The sequence below is a fragment of the Oryzias latipes genome, chromosome 11, assembly GCF_053564925.1.
Source record: "Oryzias latipes strain Hd-rR chromosome 11, Olatipes_Hd-rR_3.1".
NCBI classification, from domain to species: domain Eukaryota; kingdom Metazoa; phylum Chordata; class Actinopteri; order Beloniformes; family Adrianichthyidae; genus Oryzias; species Oryzias latipes.
Genome location: NC_136247.1, coordinates 22,402,911 through 22,421,713, shown reverse-complemented (window position 1 = coordinate 22,421,713; position 18,803 = coordinate 22,402,911). Strand labels below are relative to the sequence as shown.

Here is an 18,803-nt window from a genome sequence, read left to right as displayed (position 1 = left end):
ATCCAGATGTGCAGTTCTGAAGCAGATGCCATCTTAGATGAGGAAAACAAGGATGTTGGAAAGCTTGTGGCCCCGCCCGGCATGTTTTCTACATCATACAGATGAACTTTCCAAACTGCATTTTCATTTGCTCCTGATTACCAACGACTCGAATAAAGAGATGCTCAGAAATGCAATTTTGAGCTTAATTTTCTTTATATATGTCCCTCATTGTGGGGAAAATGCCACAAAAACAAGAAAAACACGATTTTCATTGGAGTGGGTCAAAACTAGCGTTTCCATGTGTGTAGAAATTAAATACAAATACTTTGTTGTATGAAAAGTGTGCACAAAATAATAAAAAGGAATTGGCGATCAAGTTTCTACATTTTACAAACACACAAAGCGCGAAAAACCGCAAAAAACAGTGTTGAGTGGTTTTAGGTGGTGCCTGAGAGTCAATGTCCGAGGGGTCCCTGAAGGCATCATTTGACTGACAATCCCCCAGCCTAATCCAGAGTGAGGATCCGCAGCGGCAGCGGCGCGTCTCCACTCCGCCTCGATAACTACATTTCGAGGGTGACCGACGAAGGACCCCGAAGCCTTTGTTTCTCCGGAGGACTTTTCGGAGGCTGCCGTCGGGTTGGTCGCTGCCGTTTCCCCCCGCTGCTGACCCGCGCTCCAGCAGACGTTACGTCCGGACAATGGAATCCAACGTCATCCCGGACAGCCTCCGCAGCCAGAGGCTCCAGCCGGGGATCGGCTTCTTCGGCTCGGGCAGCCTGCGCTCCTCCCTGCGGCCGGGGGTCACCGTCCCCATCGCGCCGCTCGTCCCCGCGGCGACCCTGTCAGCGTCGTCGGGGCCTCCGCCGCCGCCGCCGCCGCTGCAGCTCCACAGCCTGTACGGCGGGGTGGCGGCCGGGCTGGGGCCGGGGGCGAGTGGCCACTGCAACCCGGGGAACCCCGCCGTGCTGAAGGAGGCGGTGGAGGCGGTGGTCCGCAGCTTCGCCAAGCACACGCAGGGTTACGGCAGAGGTAACGCGCGTCCACTCGGTCACTCACTCACTCAGGCAGTCCACGCGCGTTTTGGGCGAAAAAAGCCACTTGGAGCTGCGCCATTTGTTTGAAACAAGGAGAAAATTACCAAACCTCTTCTAAACAAAGACGAAAAAACTTGATTTTAGTGTAACTTTAAAAAAAACCCTAATTTATTTACCTCATCTCTGGAGTAAAGTAGTTTCCTGTGTGTCTGTAAAGCTTGAATTTAGTAGTTAAACCACATTTTCCACTAATAGGATTTATTTGGAATAGATTGTCCCTGTTTGCACTAACAACCTCATCCCTGCTTTATCTTATTTAGGCTACTTAAGTAAAAAAAAAGGCATTAATAGGCTTAGCTCACATTTTGTGTTGCTCTAATTAGTTTCTTTAAATGTTAAGTTTTAGTGACTTTTGTTAGGTTTTATTTAAAGACACGCTTCAATGAAAATGGTGTTTTTAACATGTTCTTGTGGCGGTTTTTTTCCGTGACAGATGACATGTATGAAGAAAATTTAGCTTAAAGTTGCATTTTTGAGTATTTCTTTATTCTAATCATTGTGAAGCAGGAGCTGATGAAAAAATTCTCCCCTCTCCATTCTGACAGAAGCACAAACATCTTTGTTTTCCAGGAGCTGGCATCTGGCTCCGGCTGGATTACAGCTCTGACATCGCTCACCATTCTCTTGTTAGGTTAGGGATGTGAGTGGCTGTAAGCTAGCTGGACTGTGTAAACAGATGGATGATGGGAAAGGGGGTGAATTTCTACTGAACTCCTTCTGCTCTGCAGAAACTGTCCTAGTTTGGCCAAAAACTGCATAATCCTTATTAAAACCCCACTGGGAACGTTTCTATAATAGATAAAAAGACGATTGGAGTGGGTCTCTGAAGTAAAGTCTTTGATGTCTGTGTTTTTTTTTTTTTTTACATTTTTCTGTTGCAACCAATCTAAGAGAGAGGAAATGGGAAGAAATAAACAAACTATGGACGAGGCTCCAAACAGATCCAAGAGAAATCCCAATGATCTGGAAAATGTCTTTCACTCCTTTTATCCTCCAACAGGAATGTTCGACTCAGAGACTGTTATGGCATCCCGGTGTCGTTTTCTACAACATAGTTTCTGCAGAGTGCCAGTAGTTCATTAGAAATTTACCTCTGAGTTTGACTGTTGGCGTAGAAGAGCAACCCCGCCCCCTTTCCTATTGCTGAGAGCTGTGCTGTGGACTAACCACCACATTTTCTACGAAACAAATAAACTCTTTGTCAAACAGCATTTTTTTCCTGAATTACAGAGATTTGAATAAAGGAATACTTTAAAAAAAAATGCAATTTTAAGCTTTATTTTCTTCATCTGTGTCCTCCATCATCAGAAAAATGCCACAAAAACATGCGAAAAACATCAGTTAGCCATTTTGATGACTAAAGATGCACAAAAAGTGTCACCAGAAAAATTTGGTTCAAACTTTTGGAGCAACACAGCTATAAACACTCTATCAACATTTTCTTGGCTTCACCTCTTGACCTCATGTCTGAGTTTTTTTGTTTTTTTTTTGCGTGTGAATAATATCCCTCCTGGGCTCGGCCAACTTTAAGTGGTTTTTAAGTGGGAACATGAAACGGCTGAGCAGCTGCATGCAGGCCTCACATTTGGAAGTTTTTTCCAGGTGTTGGATGGAGTCGTGTCAAAAGAACAAAACCACAAAATTGTGCAGCCATGGAGACGTGTTGTGTGCAGGGACCAATCAGGCTTCTCTGTTAGCCGTGCACATCTGGGTTTGTCGAATCCTTTTTTTCTTCATGACTACATTGCGACAATTTCAAAGTTTAGTCAGTGGTTAGACTGGCCTCCTGCCTGGAGATACCCCAGTATGACAACTGGAACATGCTTTAGTTCGCCCCCTGAACACTGAAACAGCTTTTATTTTGGCGTTTTGATGGCCTCTCCATTCCAAAAAGGAAAGTATCTGCATAGTTTCATGGACAATATTTGTTCAACTTTGTGTAAAAGTTTTTTTTTTTCCTTTGTCCTACAGTTCACAAAGCAACATGTCTGAAAACATGACTGCTTTAGTGTAAACCCCGACTTAGCTTTAGGATTTATAATTTATACTTAATAAATAAAGCGGAAATTAGGCATTTGAATACATTCTTTTATTTTGAAAATCCAAATTAAATATATTATGTTTAATTTGTATTGTTAGAGTATTGTTGGAGTATTGATTTGTCCTTTACCCTTGACTTATTTCAGCTTTTAAAGTCCTGATTGCTCATGAAAACAAACTTTGTATGAAATTAAACTTATTTTTCTAAGTTCAATTTTTACAAAAAATGGTCAGGAAAAATATAAAATGGTTTGCTTTTTATTTTCTTGATGTAAGCAAAAATATGATTTGGACTCGAGAGGTGAATAAAAATAAAAGGGCTCAGAATTTGAGTGCTTTTAGAGTTCTTTTATTGTGAAATATTTTATCTTTGTATTATAATTCACAAATTACAACTCCTATAAAACAGAATTTTAAAAAGAGTACAAAAAAAGTAAATTTTTCTTTTTTTTCCTTTTAACTTGTCCTGTCCAACAGCTGAGCAGGCAGATCAGAGCTGAGTGCCTCTAGTATTGGACAGATATGATTGTTACAAATGGGGTATGGCTTCATTCTGCACCTTCACTGTCTGTGTTCTTCAGTAAACGTGGTGGAGGCGTTGCAGGAGTTCTGGCAAATGAAGCAGACCAGAGGAGCAGACTTGCGGAACGGCGCCCTGGTCGTTTATGAAATGGTTCCTTCCAACAGCCCCCCCTATGTCTGCTATGTTAGCCTACCGGGTGGAAGCTGCTTTGGAAGTTTCCAGGTACAAAACACTGATATGAGTATTTGTACTATAGGTGTTTCCCTTACAAACTTTATGTGTTTAATTGTGTCTGCCAGTTTTGTCCAACTAAAGCTGAAGCCAGGCGCAGTGCTGCCAAGATTGCCCTGATGAACTCCGTTTTTAACGAGCATCCATCCCGTCGGATTACAGACGACTTCATTGAGAAGAGCGTGAGCGAAGCCCTGACCTCCTTTAATGTGAGTCGGAAACATTTATAGGACGTACTGATGACACACGTGTACGATTGAACTCTTTCATTACATTTATTACGGATAAAAAATAATTGAATGAGTCGAAATGAAAGATTTTTGCCTGTGATTTACATAAACTTCTGTATAATGTGTTCAACATGTGGGTTTAGAAATACAAAACCTAAACAACTAACCGTTAGTTTTTAGCAAGAAAAAAATAGTAAATTACCATCGCACCATTGTGACTGAAGCTTTTATTGTGAAACCAGCGCAGTTTTGGGATGTCCGTCTGATTGCTGTTTCCAGGGAAACAGAGAGGAGGCTGACAATCCCAACACAGGGATTGGAGCCTTTCGCTTCATGCTCGAGTCCAACAAAGGAAAGTCCATGCTGGAGTTCCAGGTGAGAAAAAAACCATTTAGTGTTTAATATCAACGGAAAACTCTAGCTTTTGTTGATGTTGTTAATGCGATTTTTAAATGTAAATCAAAGACTCATCTTTTTAACTTTGCATAATTCATTGAATTATATTACTGTATTTTCCAGACTATAAGTCGCTCCGGAGTATAAGTCGCACCAGCCCAAAAATGCATTATAAAGTAGAAAAAAACACAGATAAGTCGCACTGGACTATAAGTCGCGTTTTGACGGGAAATTTATTTGACAAAATCTGAGACCAAGAACTAATAACTTGCACAACCTCATATGACAGAATCATAGCAGACTGTTTATCTCATAATTTCACAGTAATTCTTTCTCAAACTTATTTATTTATTCCTTTCATGAAACATCATTGGCCAAGTAATACTCTGTTTTCATCCTGTATTTTTAGAAACAGTTGTCATTTTTATTACATTTCTGAATCCATGAAATCATTGGAAAATAGAATATTATGTTTTTAGCCTTCAAGATCTTACTGTAAAAAAACGTTTGCTGATTCTCTGAGTCACTAAACATACTCTTAACACTTAACACATACCTCATTCATCAAATTGACCCAGGAACATCATCTCTGTTCCTCACAAATGAACACAACAGGAGGGTTAACAATGTATTTATTTCAATTTATTTCTAATATAAGTCGCTGCGGAGTATAAGTCACACCCCTTGCCAAACTATGAAAAAAAGGGCGACTTATAGTCCGGAAAATACGGGTATTTATTTATTGGGCTGTTTTATGGTTTGTACTTTTCACCCTTCCTATGTTTTGATCCATACATTGCCGTCTCAAACAATTAACCGCAGCGATTCCTTCCATTTTAAGTTTGTATTGTGGTTATTGTTGCTTTAAATATATGGTGTTTTATGACTTTTTATTGTTTTAACCTATATTTATTCATGTCTCTTATGTGACCCAGCCTGCTTTCTACGCATGTCGATGAAAGGTGCATCTACAAATAGAGGGATTGATCGGTTGATTGAAACAACGCAAAAAGAAACTACAATGTGTTGTTATTCCAGGGGTTTCTAACCTTCAACTCTGAAAGAGCCATTTGGTCCTGTTTCTTACTGACCAAAAGCCTTTATAAAAATACACGTTTTAAAATGTTTTTTGTTTTATAAAATGTAGATTTTAAAAATTTACAATGATAAAATAACTATTTTATTTAGCTATTTGTAACAATTTTAAATTCTTTAACTATACAAGTTCCTTTCAAAATAAAATTCCCCCTGTGCCAAATAAGATCATCCTGCTTCTGCAGATTTTCTGGAATTAAAAGGGTAAAAAGCCTCATTATGATGGACCCTCATCATTTTTCTCCTTGACAGTAAATGCAAACCATTTACCATCATTTTGTTCAGTTATTTGACATGTTAATAATGTCAACACAAAACCTAAATACCTTAAACAAATCAACCAAAACTATAAACCCATACCTAATCAAATAGTTCCTTTCAGTTCCTTTGCTGAATTTGACATTTTCCTCAATTTTGTGGCTTTGCAGGAGCTGATGACCGTTTTCCAGCTGCTGCACTGGAACGGAAGCCTCAAAGCCATGAGAGAGCGGCAGTGTTCCCGACAGGTATTGGAGCACAAAACACCGGGATTTTACTTTTATTTTTCAAAGCAGGTTCACTTTCACTGCAAACAAAACACATCTTCATTTGCTCTTTACTTTAGACGCTCACCAGAAAGACTTTAGGAAAGAGGAAAGTAAATAGTCTAAAGACCATTTCCAGAAAGAACCTTTTAGGTTCTTTCTGGAAATGGTCTGAAAATTTCTTCCCACTATATTGTTTTATTTATTTACATATTTTTTACACCAGCTTTTAAAGTTTAGATCTATTGTCAAAACATGTTTAGCCCGAATAAAAAAAAAAAACCCTGTGATGTTTTCTAGGTCATAGTGTCTGCAGAGCAACACTAATTCATTAGAAATTTGCCTCTGGGCTGTTGGTGCGGAACAACCCGCCTCCCCTCCCCATTTTGGGGCAAAGCAGGGAACTTGTGGCCCACCCAGCGTAGTTTCTTTGTCACAAATATGCTCTTTTGAAAATGCATTTTTTCGTCTGCTCCCGCGACGATTTAAATAAAGAAATACTCAGAAATGTCATTTTAAGCTTAGATGAGTTTATTTATGTCCTCCACCATCAGACAAATGTCACAAGAACACCATTTTCATCAGAGTGGGTCTTTAAGGCGGGTGATGGGCTTCATTTATATATCAAATATGATGAACCGCAAAGTCCTGACTTATTGTGTGATTGAACGTCCAGGAGGTGCTGGCTCACTACTCCCACCGGGCTCTGGATGACGACATGCGCACTCAGATGGCAGCCGACTGGGTGAACCGGGAGCAGAGCATGGCGGGCACCATCGCGCAGGAGCTGGCGTCCACTGAGCGAGAGCTGGAGGACGCCAGGCTGGCGGGCAGAGAACTGCGATTTTACAAAGAAAAGAAAGACATCCTCATGCTGGCGGTGGGGCAGCTCAGCACTGCCAATGCTGCCACTCTTCCCTCACACTAAGGCTTCACAGAAAAGCACACCTTCACCACACCATAGGATTCTGGGTAACCACTGATCACTGTCTAACCTTTGGTTGAAAAGAGCAGCTGATCAGACTTTCACTTCTTAGTCCATAAAGCAAAATGTGACTGACACACAGGCTACCATCCTATTTACTGAGAGGAAACTTAAGGAAACCAAGTTTTACTGTCTGGATTTAAGGGACATAATGTGACCTATAAAACACAGAAAGGAAGCAGGAAGGATTAGTTAACCGCATCATTCCTTATAGATATTGTGGCTGTTGCATTTTTATGAGGATAAACCGTTGTTTGTAAAACTAGGATTAGAGCCTGCCCACACCAAAAATAATATCCAACAATTTTTTTTATTATAAGTTTCGTGTATTTGAAAAAATTCAACTTTTTAAACTTTATTAAGAGTGTTTTAAATATTAGCAAAATATGTAAACAGATTATTCCTTAGTCAGAATTGCCCTTACGGATGGATATGGGCTGTCTGCGGGGGAAAAAGGGGCAAACCTGCAGGTGACCTGCATGTTATTTTAAGATCTTAGACCAGTCGGTGATCCCGCAGAAAGAAAATGTTGATTCCATTTTTCTATGTGCATAGTGGGGCCAACAAGTTGCAGTGAACACATGAGGGTAAAGGCCGTGTCACACAGCCACTACATACAGTTTGCACATTTTATGAAATATCGGTATTCTGTGATTCGTGCGTCATATATGTAATTCAGAAGTTTTTGCGTTCGTGACTCGTCGATGTGTGCAGATGTCCACTGAGGGTTTCAGCCGACAGGTCTTTACCTGAATTCAGTTTTGAGCTATTCAAAATTTTAGGTTGGATGAGAATTACGCAGTTCACGCATGTTTTAAGATATTCATTCACAATTATTTGTTAATCTGCGAGAGGCACACGCAGATGTGTGGCTTTGCACGACTATTCCACGTTTTCACGCACGAACCACCGATGGATAGCTTTAATACAGCGTACACGGGGGTACATAACACGTTAAAATTCCGTAAATGACACACAAATCACTAATGAATTCCATATTAACAGTGCCATAATCGCGGACGTTTCATGTTCGACGTTGATTTACGTGTTCTTTGGTGGTTTATCCGTACTTCTTCTGTGGTTTTAACGTGGTTCATTTGTGATACATCTGTGAAAATGTCACATAAAGACCACGACTTTTCTCTCTTTTTCCATGTAGGTTAACGTATGACCAATTTTCTTTTATCCAATATGCGCAAAAGTAAGTAGTGGCTGTGTGACACGACCTTAGGAAGAGTGACGTAGGTGAGGTGCAGGCAGGTCATACGGCTTACAGGAGCTCACCCACTATTGGCGACTTAAAGTTAAGAGCACCTGTTAGGACCGGCGTTTATTTAGATTGGCGTCAATTAAAGACCGGCCACTATTGGAAGATGTACGGTAAGCATTGTACTGGCATCCTACCGCACTTATTGTATTTTCCGCAGTATAGGGCGCACCGGTAATGAATGGTCTGTTTTCGAACTTTTGCAATATATAAGGCGCACCGAAGACAAAAAAGTCAGAGATAAGGCCGTCAATCTGTCAGACTCAAGACGTTCGTAACTCGATACACATTAGCCACATTAAAAGAGTTATTCCCATTACAATAACACGCAACGTTGTTTTCAACACATAAAAAACAGACTGAAACCGCTAAAACAGACATTACTGTGACTACGCTAACTCCCAACCTTGTTAGAAACGCACCAAAACCGCTACATGTTAGCTGCGTTAGCATATTCACACTAAACCATAACCAAATATTTTGACAGAGTGCCGCGTACCTATCAAAATTGCTTCGACATCAATAATCGCTACCAGAATCAATAGAAGGCCCTATTTTGAAAAAAAATATTGATGCTTTTAGGTCCACCACATAGTGCAGAAAATATGGTACTTATCCCGTGTACACCGTGTGTGCAGCATTTGTGTGCAGTCAATAAAGAGCTAGTATTCGCAACTTGCTCATGACAAGAGTGCAGCGTTAGGGCACCGTATGACGCACCACCTACATGTCATGTATGTGTAACTTCACTAAACTCCTACAACACCCATAATAATAGTACATTCCCTTTCACGACGTCCTTCTCTACAACCCTCCATGGTCCTGGACAACCTAAAAACAGCCGTACAGTTTTAACCGTACAGGTGAACGCAGGACTAAGGCTTTACTGATGCCTGCAGCAGCTGCTCAGGTTTAACAAGAATTAGATGGTAATCTGTCATCATGTTCCTTTTGTCTATTGTAGACTTCATTGTATGTGGTGAGAACACCAGCAGCCGAATGTATGCTCTGTGTCACCGACAGAAGGACCTACAATGCTGCTCTGGTATGGATTGTGTTTGAAATGTAGATGGATCAGGATTCAGTGTTGGTTAGAGGTACAATAAGAAGGTTAGAAAAAGGAGTTTGGAAAGTTTCTGAGCTGCTTTTCCTTTTTTGGTTTGAGATACCACAACTTTACATTGAGAAAATAAAATACAACCTCATAACACTTGTTGAAAAGTAAAAATCTTTATAGTTAGGCACCCTATAAACATGAAGGCAGTTGATCCGGTGGTCTTTTGAAGACGCTTGTGAATGCAGTTTATTGGACTGTCTCTACTTAAAAGATCAGTCTGGATTTAGGCAAATTAAACAGCAGGAGGGCTGGCATTTGTGCAGCACAATAAAAGTTTAGGAATTGGCAACATAAAATAACAGAAAATTATCCAAAAGACTGAGATTAAAGTCTACCATTTGGAATTGTGTTATGTTGATACAACTTTAAGAAAATAGGTAGTATTTGATTGTAAAACCTTTCAAAAACATCTTAATTAAAACTTTTTGGCCTTTACACTTCTTACATAATGGATCTGTAATTTGCTCAGTTACTTGAAACATTTGAAAGATTTCTAATGAGACTTAAAAGGAATGAACAGTTTGACTGAAATAAAAATTTGTTTTTTTCTGCTAAGTCTGTGACTCAAGTTGGATTAGTCAAAAGACTTTTTTCCTTTTTCTTTTCGTTTGATTATTATTATTATTATTTTTAGAAACAATGATTGCAATATCATAAGAGCCATCAAAAAATGATCTGAACATCTTTTTTATTAAGCTTTTGGAGACTTTGACCTATGTGTGTCCTTTTTGTTTCTTACTTTTCTAAATGAGCAGCCATTTTTAGCTCTTAATGTTCATTTTTTTTTAATGTAAAAGTCTCAGCTCTGTACACAAATGCATTTCACTTATGTTATTATTGATCAAGGCTTTTTTAACCCATTTTTATATATGCATTTATAAAATGAAAACATTGGCTTTTTGTGTTTTGAACTTTGTTGCATGACATGCTTTTTTATTTTATTTTGATACAGTATTGTTTTATAAAAATGGTTTTATTATGCCCAAATTGTATTTTGTATGAACAATTTGTATTCCATGTTTATACTTTTAGTAGATTTATATAAAAATGTATATAAATATGTAATAAATTGGTCCGTACAAAGTTTTGAACTTTATCTGGTCTTGTGTTTTTATTGTTCGATGCTATTAAAAAAATAATCTAAAACGAAGCAAAGATATTGTATTTTATTTTTTGAAAGAGGAGTTCATTTTATATTATAACTTCCGGTTTGCTGAACAGGAAGAGGCGGAGCTTCCTACATGAACGCTTCTGGTGCGTTGGTCATTCAACATGGCCGCGGGACCAATTTCTGAAAGAAACCAAGGTAATTTACGGAATTATTACCCATTTCTTTTGACATTTAGCCGTGCATAAATGTATGTAATGTGTAGTAACACCCAACAAGGGCACATTTTTCCTCATAGAGCGAATATGGATCCTAAAATTAGCTAATATTCTTCTGTTGAAACCGGGTAAACACATGGAGTGAAGCGGCTTTAGCCTAGCTTGTAGCTAATAAAGCCATTCTCCCAATTAATCGTTTATCGAATTTGCACTTTAGATGCACGTCCTTTTATATAAGCATTAAGCTGTGAAAAAACGTATACTCATTTCCATTGTTGCAAATCTATAAATAGAAAGAGAAAAAGCAATATTTTATGCCAGGAACTAATACTAAACAACTGCAACTTCTTTCATAATTTAACTTCAGTTCATTGACCTCATTTTATTCTTACCAGGCAGCATGATCATTAAATTTTTCACAGTTTCAACAATGGTTTTAAAAAGAACTAATGAAACTTTAAGTGAACATAAATATGGTCATTTCTTTTTGTAATTCGTATTCATTAACTTGTGTCAGAAAGTGGAAACCTTTGTAGTGTTTTACTCACCAAGCCTGCTCTTGTCTGTCCAGATGCCACGGTGTATGTCGGTGGGTTGGATGAGAAAGTGTCGGAGCCGTTGCTATGGGAACTCTTCCTGCAGGCTGGTCCTGTGGTAAACACGCACATGCCCAAAGACAGGGTCACGGGTCAACATCAGGGTGAGTGCACTTTCAGTTGGTCAACAAGATTGAACAATTATCTTCTTAGAAAATTATCTTTACAAAATTGTTTTTCTTTATTTAGGTTATGGCTTTGTGGAATTCCTCAGCGAAGAGGATGCTGATTATGCTATTAAAATAATGAATATGATCAAGCTCTATGGAAAACCCATTCGAGTCAATAAGGCCTCGGCACACAACAAAAACCTGGATGTGGGTGCGAACATCTTCATCGGTAACCTGGACCCAGAAATCGATGAGAAACTGCTCTACGACACATTCAGTGCCTTCGGTGTGATTCTCCAAACACCAAAGATCATGAGAGACCCAGACACCGGCAACTCCAAGGGTTACGCTTTTATCAACTTTGCCAGTTTTGATGCTTCTGATGCCGCCATCGAGGCCATGAATGGCCAGTACCTCTGTAACCGGCCCATCACTGTGTCGTACGCCTTCAAGAAAGATTCTAAAGGGGAGCGCCACGGCTCCGCCGCAGAGCGACTCCTGGCGGCGCAGAATCCGCTGTCCCAGGCGGACAGGCCCCACCAGCTGTTCGCTGATGCCCCACCACCTCCCTCTCTTCCCACCCCGGTCCTGACCACACTAGGAGCTGGAATGGGTATTCCGGGCATGGGAGGTGGGTGTTACGTCACATTTATGTGAAAATAGTTTTGTTTTTTTAAAGACTCGCTTTTATGAACATTGTCTTTTTGATGTATTTTTGTGGCATTTTTCTGATGATAGAGACAAAGAAAATGTAGCTCAAACTTGCATTTGACTGCAAACTGCAAAAATTAAAAACTGGATTTAAATCTGAAGCAGACAAAAAAAAAGGATTTTTCTGTAGTTTTACATAACTACTGCCATTCCGCAGAAACTATGTTCTAGAAAACAACACAGGATCTTTTGATTTTGGCTAAAAATGGCATCATCACCATCATCATTTTCATAAAAGACCGCTTTGAAAAAAGATCAAAGGATGATCAGTGTGGGACTTGTGTTTTGTGTTAGCCTAAACAAGTGTTTTTACAGATACAAATTAGCAATTAGCTGCAAAAATACAAACAAATGTACCCACAAGTCCTTCAAGTAGATTGTGTTGATTTGTGTGTGCAGGTCTGCCACCTCCTGGTGCCTTTCCCCCTGTTCCTCCCCCCGGATCACTCCCTCCTTCCATGGCCCATGGCATGGGGATGCCTCCATCAGCAGGTGGCCCACAGGGTATTGGCGGTCCAGGTGGACCACCACCCTTCCCGCCTGGAAGTATGCATCCAGGTGAGACATTGTGACTTCTTAAGAGTGGTTTTTGTCTTTCTGTCGGAGGAAATACAGAGGTTTTGAGCCTCAGAGCCGCGTTTACTTTGTTTGGCATCCGCATAAACATCTGAAAGTCAAAGCCTGTTCTCGTTTTAGTATCTAGTTTTTCTTCCCGCCACCTCCAGTTTGATCCGTTTCTGTCACTCAGGTATGCCTCAGATGCCCATGCACCCTCCCGCTCCGCCTGGCATGGTTCCACCTCCTCCTGCTCCACCAGGATCATCCCAACGCGCCCCGCCCCCCAACCTCCCCCCACCCCCGCCTATGGGCATGCCGCCCAGAGCACCATATGGACCCCCCATGGGTGAGTGTTATGACGCCTCTTCATGTCTCTGTCAAATAGAAAAAACACCTGAAAGGAAAAACGGCGTTGAAGGAAGTGTCAGAGTTGGCAGGATTTGGCAGAGACGCTCTGAAAGTGATGTAATGGGGGTTTGGTAAGGAACCAGGTCCGCCAATCATCTCAGTCACTGACTTACATTTATGAAATCACCTGTGCTTGTAGCATCCTAATATTTGAGTTGTTGATAAAGTAAAACTTCAAACAAATACCTACCTTTTCAAACTAAACTTGCTAATGAATTATTGTCAGCTGAATTAAGGATATCCTGATCAGATTCAGAGTCGTTTGGTTTTTAGTTTTGATTTGATCATTTTAGACTTAAACAGAGCACTTCAGTGAATAAGTTTGAACAATCGAGTAAAAATAGTGCAGCTTGGCCGTGGACCTCGTCTCGCGCCCCTAGCTGTCCCCCAGTTCTATCTGGATGAGGCCCGTCTGCTGGACTATTTAAACATCTAGTTGTAGATTTAGATAAGCTAATTCTTCTCTAGGAGTTCTGGTACGTCGCCTGTCCGTCCTGGCGAGAATCCCTACTTCATGTTGACACCCCTGCAGACTTTTAGCATAGTCGTTTTTGATCATAATTAGAATACAAGACATATAAGTTCTCTGATCCGGAAATAAAATCCGATTCACGCGATTCAGCTCCGCACATCCCTGGACAGATTTGCTAGTTTTAAAGCAGTAAATGGTTTTACAGCAGGGATGTGGATGAGTATTTTGAAAGAGGAGTGGCTGACATGTGGTCAGAGATGTATAAAGTTTAAAAAGTCCTTCTTACTTTACTGCAGTGGATTCAATTATTTTAGCTGCTCTAAAAATACTTAACTTTTTTACTTAATAAATGAGATGCTAATTCGGATCCATCTAAAGCATGGGTGTCATACTCATTTACACCGAGGGCCACATCTGCATAGCGGCTGTCCTCAAAGGGCCAGATATAACTTATACATGTAACTAAATGTAATGAAAAATAAATGTAACTACTCCTTAATGTTAAATAACTCATTATTTACTATAAATTTTTAAAGTGACAATTACAGTTGCATAGAAAACATGTTTGCTTGTTTTTCCAGCATAAATCCTTTTAAATTTGATTCTGTCAGGTTAGGTTATATGGACAGTGTTTAAGTCCTAATGTATAGTTGCCCTGTCTACACCATTTTTTTTATTTTATTTTAAGAAATTAAAAACTTTTATGATCTCGCGGGCCACATAAAATGACATGGAGGGCCACATTTGGCCCCCGGGCCTTGAGTTTGACACATGATCTAAAGGAACCCTTCAAACATAATCTGTTCCAAACTTTGGTCTCATTTCTTTTTCAACTGTGACTAAAATCAGTACAGTGACCTAATGACCTACGGCTTTAGTTTGACTTCGGCCTGGGCGAAAAATCGATTGAATCGATTCGAAATTTTTGTTACGGGCAGTAAGGCAAACGACAAACAACAACATCATAGCTCACACGGAACAACAAGCGACAACATGGCTACCGGTGAGAGTGGGAAGTTTGTTCCCAAGAAAGGAATAAAATGATCTGTTGTTTGGAACTGGTCTGGGTTTACTGCCACAGACACACACACAGTCATTCTACAAAACCTATATAGTTAGTTCATTAGTTAGATAGGTAGTAGTTAGTTGTTAATGTTATTTGTTAATAAAGAATACTGGGTTGTAATTATTACTTGTACCGGTATTCATTTCTGCCGCTGCCGCCGAAGGATTTTGTGTTCGGCGGCGCCGGGCGGGGGGGTTGGCGGTTGACCGCGACCCCTGCTGCTTCATCACTGAAGTGATGGCTTTGCATATCGCCAAAGACATGACGGTACCCATATATACCGTGGAGAAGACGGGGTTTAAAAATTTGATTAAAACCTTAGACCCCAGATATGAGCTGTTTTGTTAATCCTCTAGAAAAAGGTGCTACTGTCAAGGTGAATGTTTGTCTACTTTAGTCTAGACTACAAAGTGTGACTGAAAACACAACTGGGACTTTGATTCCAAGAGTGTGTTCATTTATTTAGGATTCATCCCAGAAATGGGGGTTACATTTGTCTTGCGTTTGATTAAATAAAAGCAAAATTTGCTTTACGTTGTCTGCCGTTTGTACTTATTGCTTTCCTAAAGTATGGGGGGATCGGAAATCGAATAAAAATAAGTGAGTTAGCTGCTGATTTGTTGTCTCTGTGTTTTCACGTACGCTCCGTATTCTACATCCTCAGATAAAAACTGCAGTTTATTTATTTTTAAACATTTTTAGGAATTATTCATGGAAAAGTAAATTCAGTGATGACAGTTGATGCTTTTTTACACCAGAAAATGGTTTTAAACTGAGAATCTTTTCTTTTAAGAAATATGGGATATATTGATCATTAGGAATAAGAACATTTAGCCACTGGATATTTTAACAAATGTGTATTTATATAAAAAAAATAATGCAGAAAGCAGAGCACCTAAACCCCACAACTGTAACAAAATAGTTGAATAGTTTTTCTAAAAGAAAAAAAGGTTTATGTCCTTTTGCTGAGCGTGAGACTTAATCCCAGTCTTGTGCCTGGAGTCGTCTATATAGAGGCTTTTGGGTTTCTCCAATCTTCTGTCCTTTACTGTCCTCACTGCAGTGGATGGAATAATCACATGACTGGTCCCCAGGATTTTGTCCTTGACCTGTTGTAACACCCGTCAGTCTATCAAAGTACTACAAAACAAACAATATGCCTCAAGTTCTCTAAACAGTCTTGGTTACTTAACCCCACAAGAGCTTCACCCGATAGTTCATATTCACCGCCTCTCCTTGGCATCCTCCACCCTCCACATAAAAGGAATCCAAGTGACTCGCAGGGCGACGAAGTTCCATCCGTAGGATGAACCCACGTGGCTCATTCACAGTTGATGGGGTTTTCAGTCATTCCATGCATGTGGGGGTCTCACCCCATTGCAGAAATAAAATCCCCGTAGCTTCCATCGACGCGGTTGGACTCCTCTCCGACGTCTCCGGAATCTTCAACAGCACGTGTCTCTCTCCTTCACCCCCCTTTCCTCGTAATAATCAGTTTTTCGCCTGGGCGGCAGGAAGTCCCCAGGTAGCCATATTTGTAGTCCAAGAGTCTCCTGCCAATGTAGTAAAACGTCCACTGCTATTCATTCAAACATAAACTCCCAAGAAAACCACATAGACAGGACTTCACCTGTACATTATGTAGCAGGTGGTTTCAGCTGAGAACTCCACTTGAATCCTGAGGAAAATGCAGAAGACTACTGGTGCTTTCTCACATTTGATTCCATGATGTGACCCTCTCTGTGTCTCTCAGGTCCCCCGGTGCCTCCTGGTATGAGAGGCCCTCCTCCCCCCATGCCTCCCCCCGGCTACGGTGCTGCTCCACCCGGTCCTCCTCGTCCACCTCCTTTTGGAATGCAGAGGCCGCCAATGCCCCCCAGACCTCCAGTTGCCCCTCCGATGAGGGCACCAATGCCACCATAACCTGAACTGCTTAGCAAAAACTGGCTTTCGTTTGTTTCTTTAGAAAAAGTGTTAACATTTCCTCGCTTTAGTTTTAAACATGGATGTAACTGAACCTTCAGTTTGTTTTTGCTCAATTGTACAGTCAAACCTTTGCCCAATAAAACTTTTAATACGGTTTTTTCCTATTTATTTGTTTATTATGATGTTTTATTGTAACAAGTTGCAGCTGTTTGCAGCACAATTTATAAAATGTTTGATATTTTATGTATGTTTTTAAATTTTCTTTTTTGGTTGATAATAGACAAACTAAGATTTAAAAGCTTAAGAGAAAATGGTAAAAGGGAAGCAAAATTGTTTAATATGGACTCAATTTCATGATTAAAATCATAAAAAGGTGGTTTTTCTTTTGCAAAAAAGCCTGAAACATGATTTAGTTTAGTGATCAAAATCAGTTTTCTCTCCAAAAACACTTTAAGACGTGTCGCGTTTCTGCAGCCAAGTCAGTTAAAGGCAAATCAAAGTTGTCATGGCAACTGGAGTCAGGTGCGCTATTTGCACACTGGTGTGTGCGTTCAGCCTGTGCACACAATTCCACGAGTGTCCGCAGACCATTGTGTGTTTGCAAAACGCGTAACGAGGAATGGTAACCAAACAAAATTACGCACGCTCAATTAATGGACACGAGCGACGTGCGTAAAGCCGCTGCAGGTCTTTTTCCAATCCAATGAAGAAACGAAGGCGTTTACATGATCACGCGGCGTGATTTTGGTGAGGGGGGGGGGGTGGCGCATATAATTGAGGGTGAGTGGATAGCGTGGGCTTGTCCCCCCTCCAAGCCGCACATCATCATCATCAGCGGGTCCACGGCAACAGCCTCGTACGCATTCTCCTCCTCCTCCTCTTTCTCCTCCTCTTCCTCCTCCTCATCCCCAGCATCTCCAGGCCGGAGCGACGCTCGCAGGATTTAAGGTGAGAGGAAAAAATAAGCCCTATTACGGTTTAAGGAACATTTCGTTTCCTTCTTGTGGCGCATTAAGACGATGTGGAGAAACTAAGGCGCGATGGGCGGTTCCAGGAACGCTTGGCTCCACGCTGCAGTTCAGATCGATTTTGTGAATCGGGCCTGTGGAATATCTCACAGAGTCTGTCGTGACGAGCTGCGGATTCTAAGAATGAGCTTTTATATGAGGATGGAAGCTGGGAGGAAAGCATCTGCAGCAACAGGACCAGATCTACGATTCAGTCAGACTCTGTTTGGATGAACTGTTGGCGGCGGGCCTTTAGGCGCTAGTCTTGCTGATACATTTGTGTATTTTAAGACAAATTCTTGGACACTCTGTTCACCACTGAGCAGGTGCATGTGAAAAATATTTCAAAAATGCCAAATCAGCTCAGTACAGGTGTAATAAATGAGGTTTACGGTCTGGCTGGGGGTCTCTTTCCAGAAGATCAGTATGTTCTCGAGGCAGAAATGTCTCAGGGCTTTAATATGCTCAAGGTGTGAAGATCAGCTCAGCTCCATTGAACTCCATTAAAGAAAAAGCACCAAAAGCTCCAACATTTGAACAATCTCAATCCATCAAGCAGCTTTTTAGTTGGAGTTTTTCTCATAGCGTTTTTTAATTAATTCTGGTCAAATGAATGCTGTTTATAGCTAGACTCCTTATAAATTACATGTTTTAAAGACCCACTTCAATGAAAATGATGTTTTTTAAGACGCTTTTCTCATGATGGAGGACATATATAAATTAAATTAGGATTAAAATTGTAGTGCTTAGTTCTTAGTATTTCTTTATTCGAATTGTTGTGAATCAGGAGACGATAAAAAATGTTCTTTGAAAATGTGGGTATTTGTGTCATAGAATCTACATTTGGCGGGCCACAAACTCCCTGTTCTGCTCCATTCTGATGCATCCGTGTGTAGATGGGCTACCCATCAGGCTCAAAACTGTATGACTGGATAATCCCAGCATTGTCTGCCATTTTTTTTATCGTTTCACTGGTAATGTTCGGTTGGGGGTCTGAAGGGCTTTAAGCTAGCGGGAGAGAGTGTAAACAGATGGATGATGGGAAATGGGGGCGGGCTTACTCTCCGCCAACAGCTCTGCCCACAACTCAAAAGTGAATATTCTAATAAACTCCAGCGGCTCTGCAGAAACTACGT

At 40.6% G+C, this 18,803-nt stretch overlaps 3 protein-coding genes across 3 annotated transcripts in view; all 3 read left to right on the top strand.

Moving 5' to 3' along the window:
- Positions 1-468: 468 nt before the first annotated feature.
- On the top strand, positions 469-10,583 carry lix1l (limb and CNS expressed 1 like). Its single transcript, XM_023959866.2, has 6 exons — positions 469-1,014; positions 3,701-3,864; positions 3,942-4,082; positions 4,383-4,478; positions 6,023-6,100; positions 6,795-10,583. Exons 1-6 carry the CDS (start codon positions 684-686, stop codon positions 7,044-7,046), a joined length of 1,062 nt encoding a protein of 353 aa, XP_023815634.1. The 5' UTR covers positions 469-683; the 3' UTR covers positions 7,047-10,583.
- Positions 10,584-10,672: 89 nt separating this feature from the next.
- Positions 10,673-16,814, top strand: sf3b4 (splicing factor 3b, subunit 4). The gene is made up of 6 exons (XM_023959648.2): positions 10,673-10,793; positions 11,385-11,513; positions 11,599-12,150; positions 12,630-12,788; positions 12,979-13,134; positions 16,488-16,814. Exons 1-6 carry the CDS (start codon positions 10,760-10,762, stop codon positions 16,655-16,657), a joined length of 1,200 nt encoding a protein of 399 aa, XP_023815416.1. The 5' UTR covers positions 10,673-10,759; the 3' UTR covers positions 16,658-16,814.
- Positions 16,815-17,180: 366 nt separating this feature from the next.
- LOC101169372 (synaptic vesicle glycoprotein 2A-like) overlaps positions 17,181-18,803 on the top strand; it is a 29,971-nt gene continuing 28,348 nt past the window's right edge. Inside the window, exon 1 of the mRNA XM_020706998.2 lies at positions 17,181-17,608. The gene's annotated coding sequence lies outside the window, so the exon portion shown is untranslated. The remainder of the gene's footprint in view (positions 17,609-18,803) is intronic.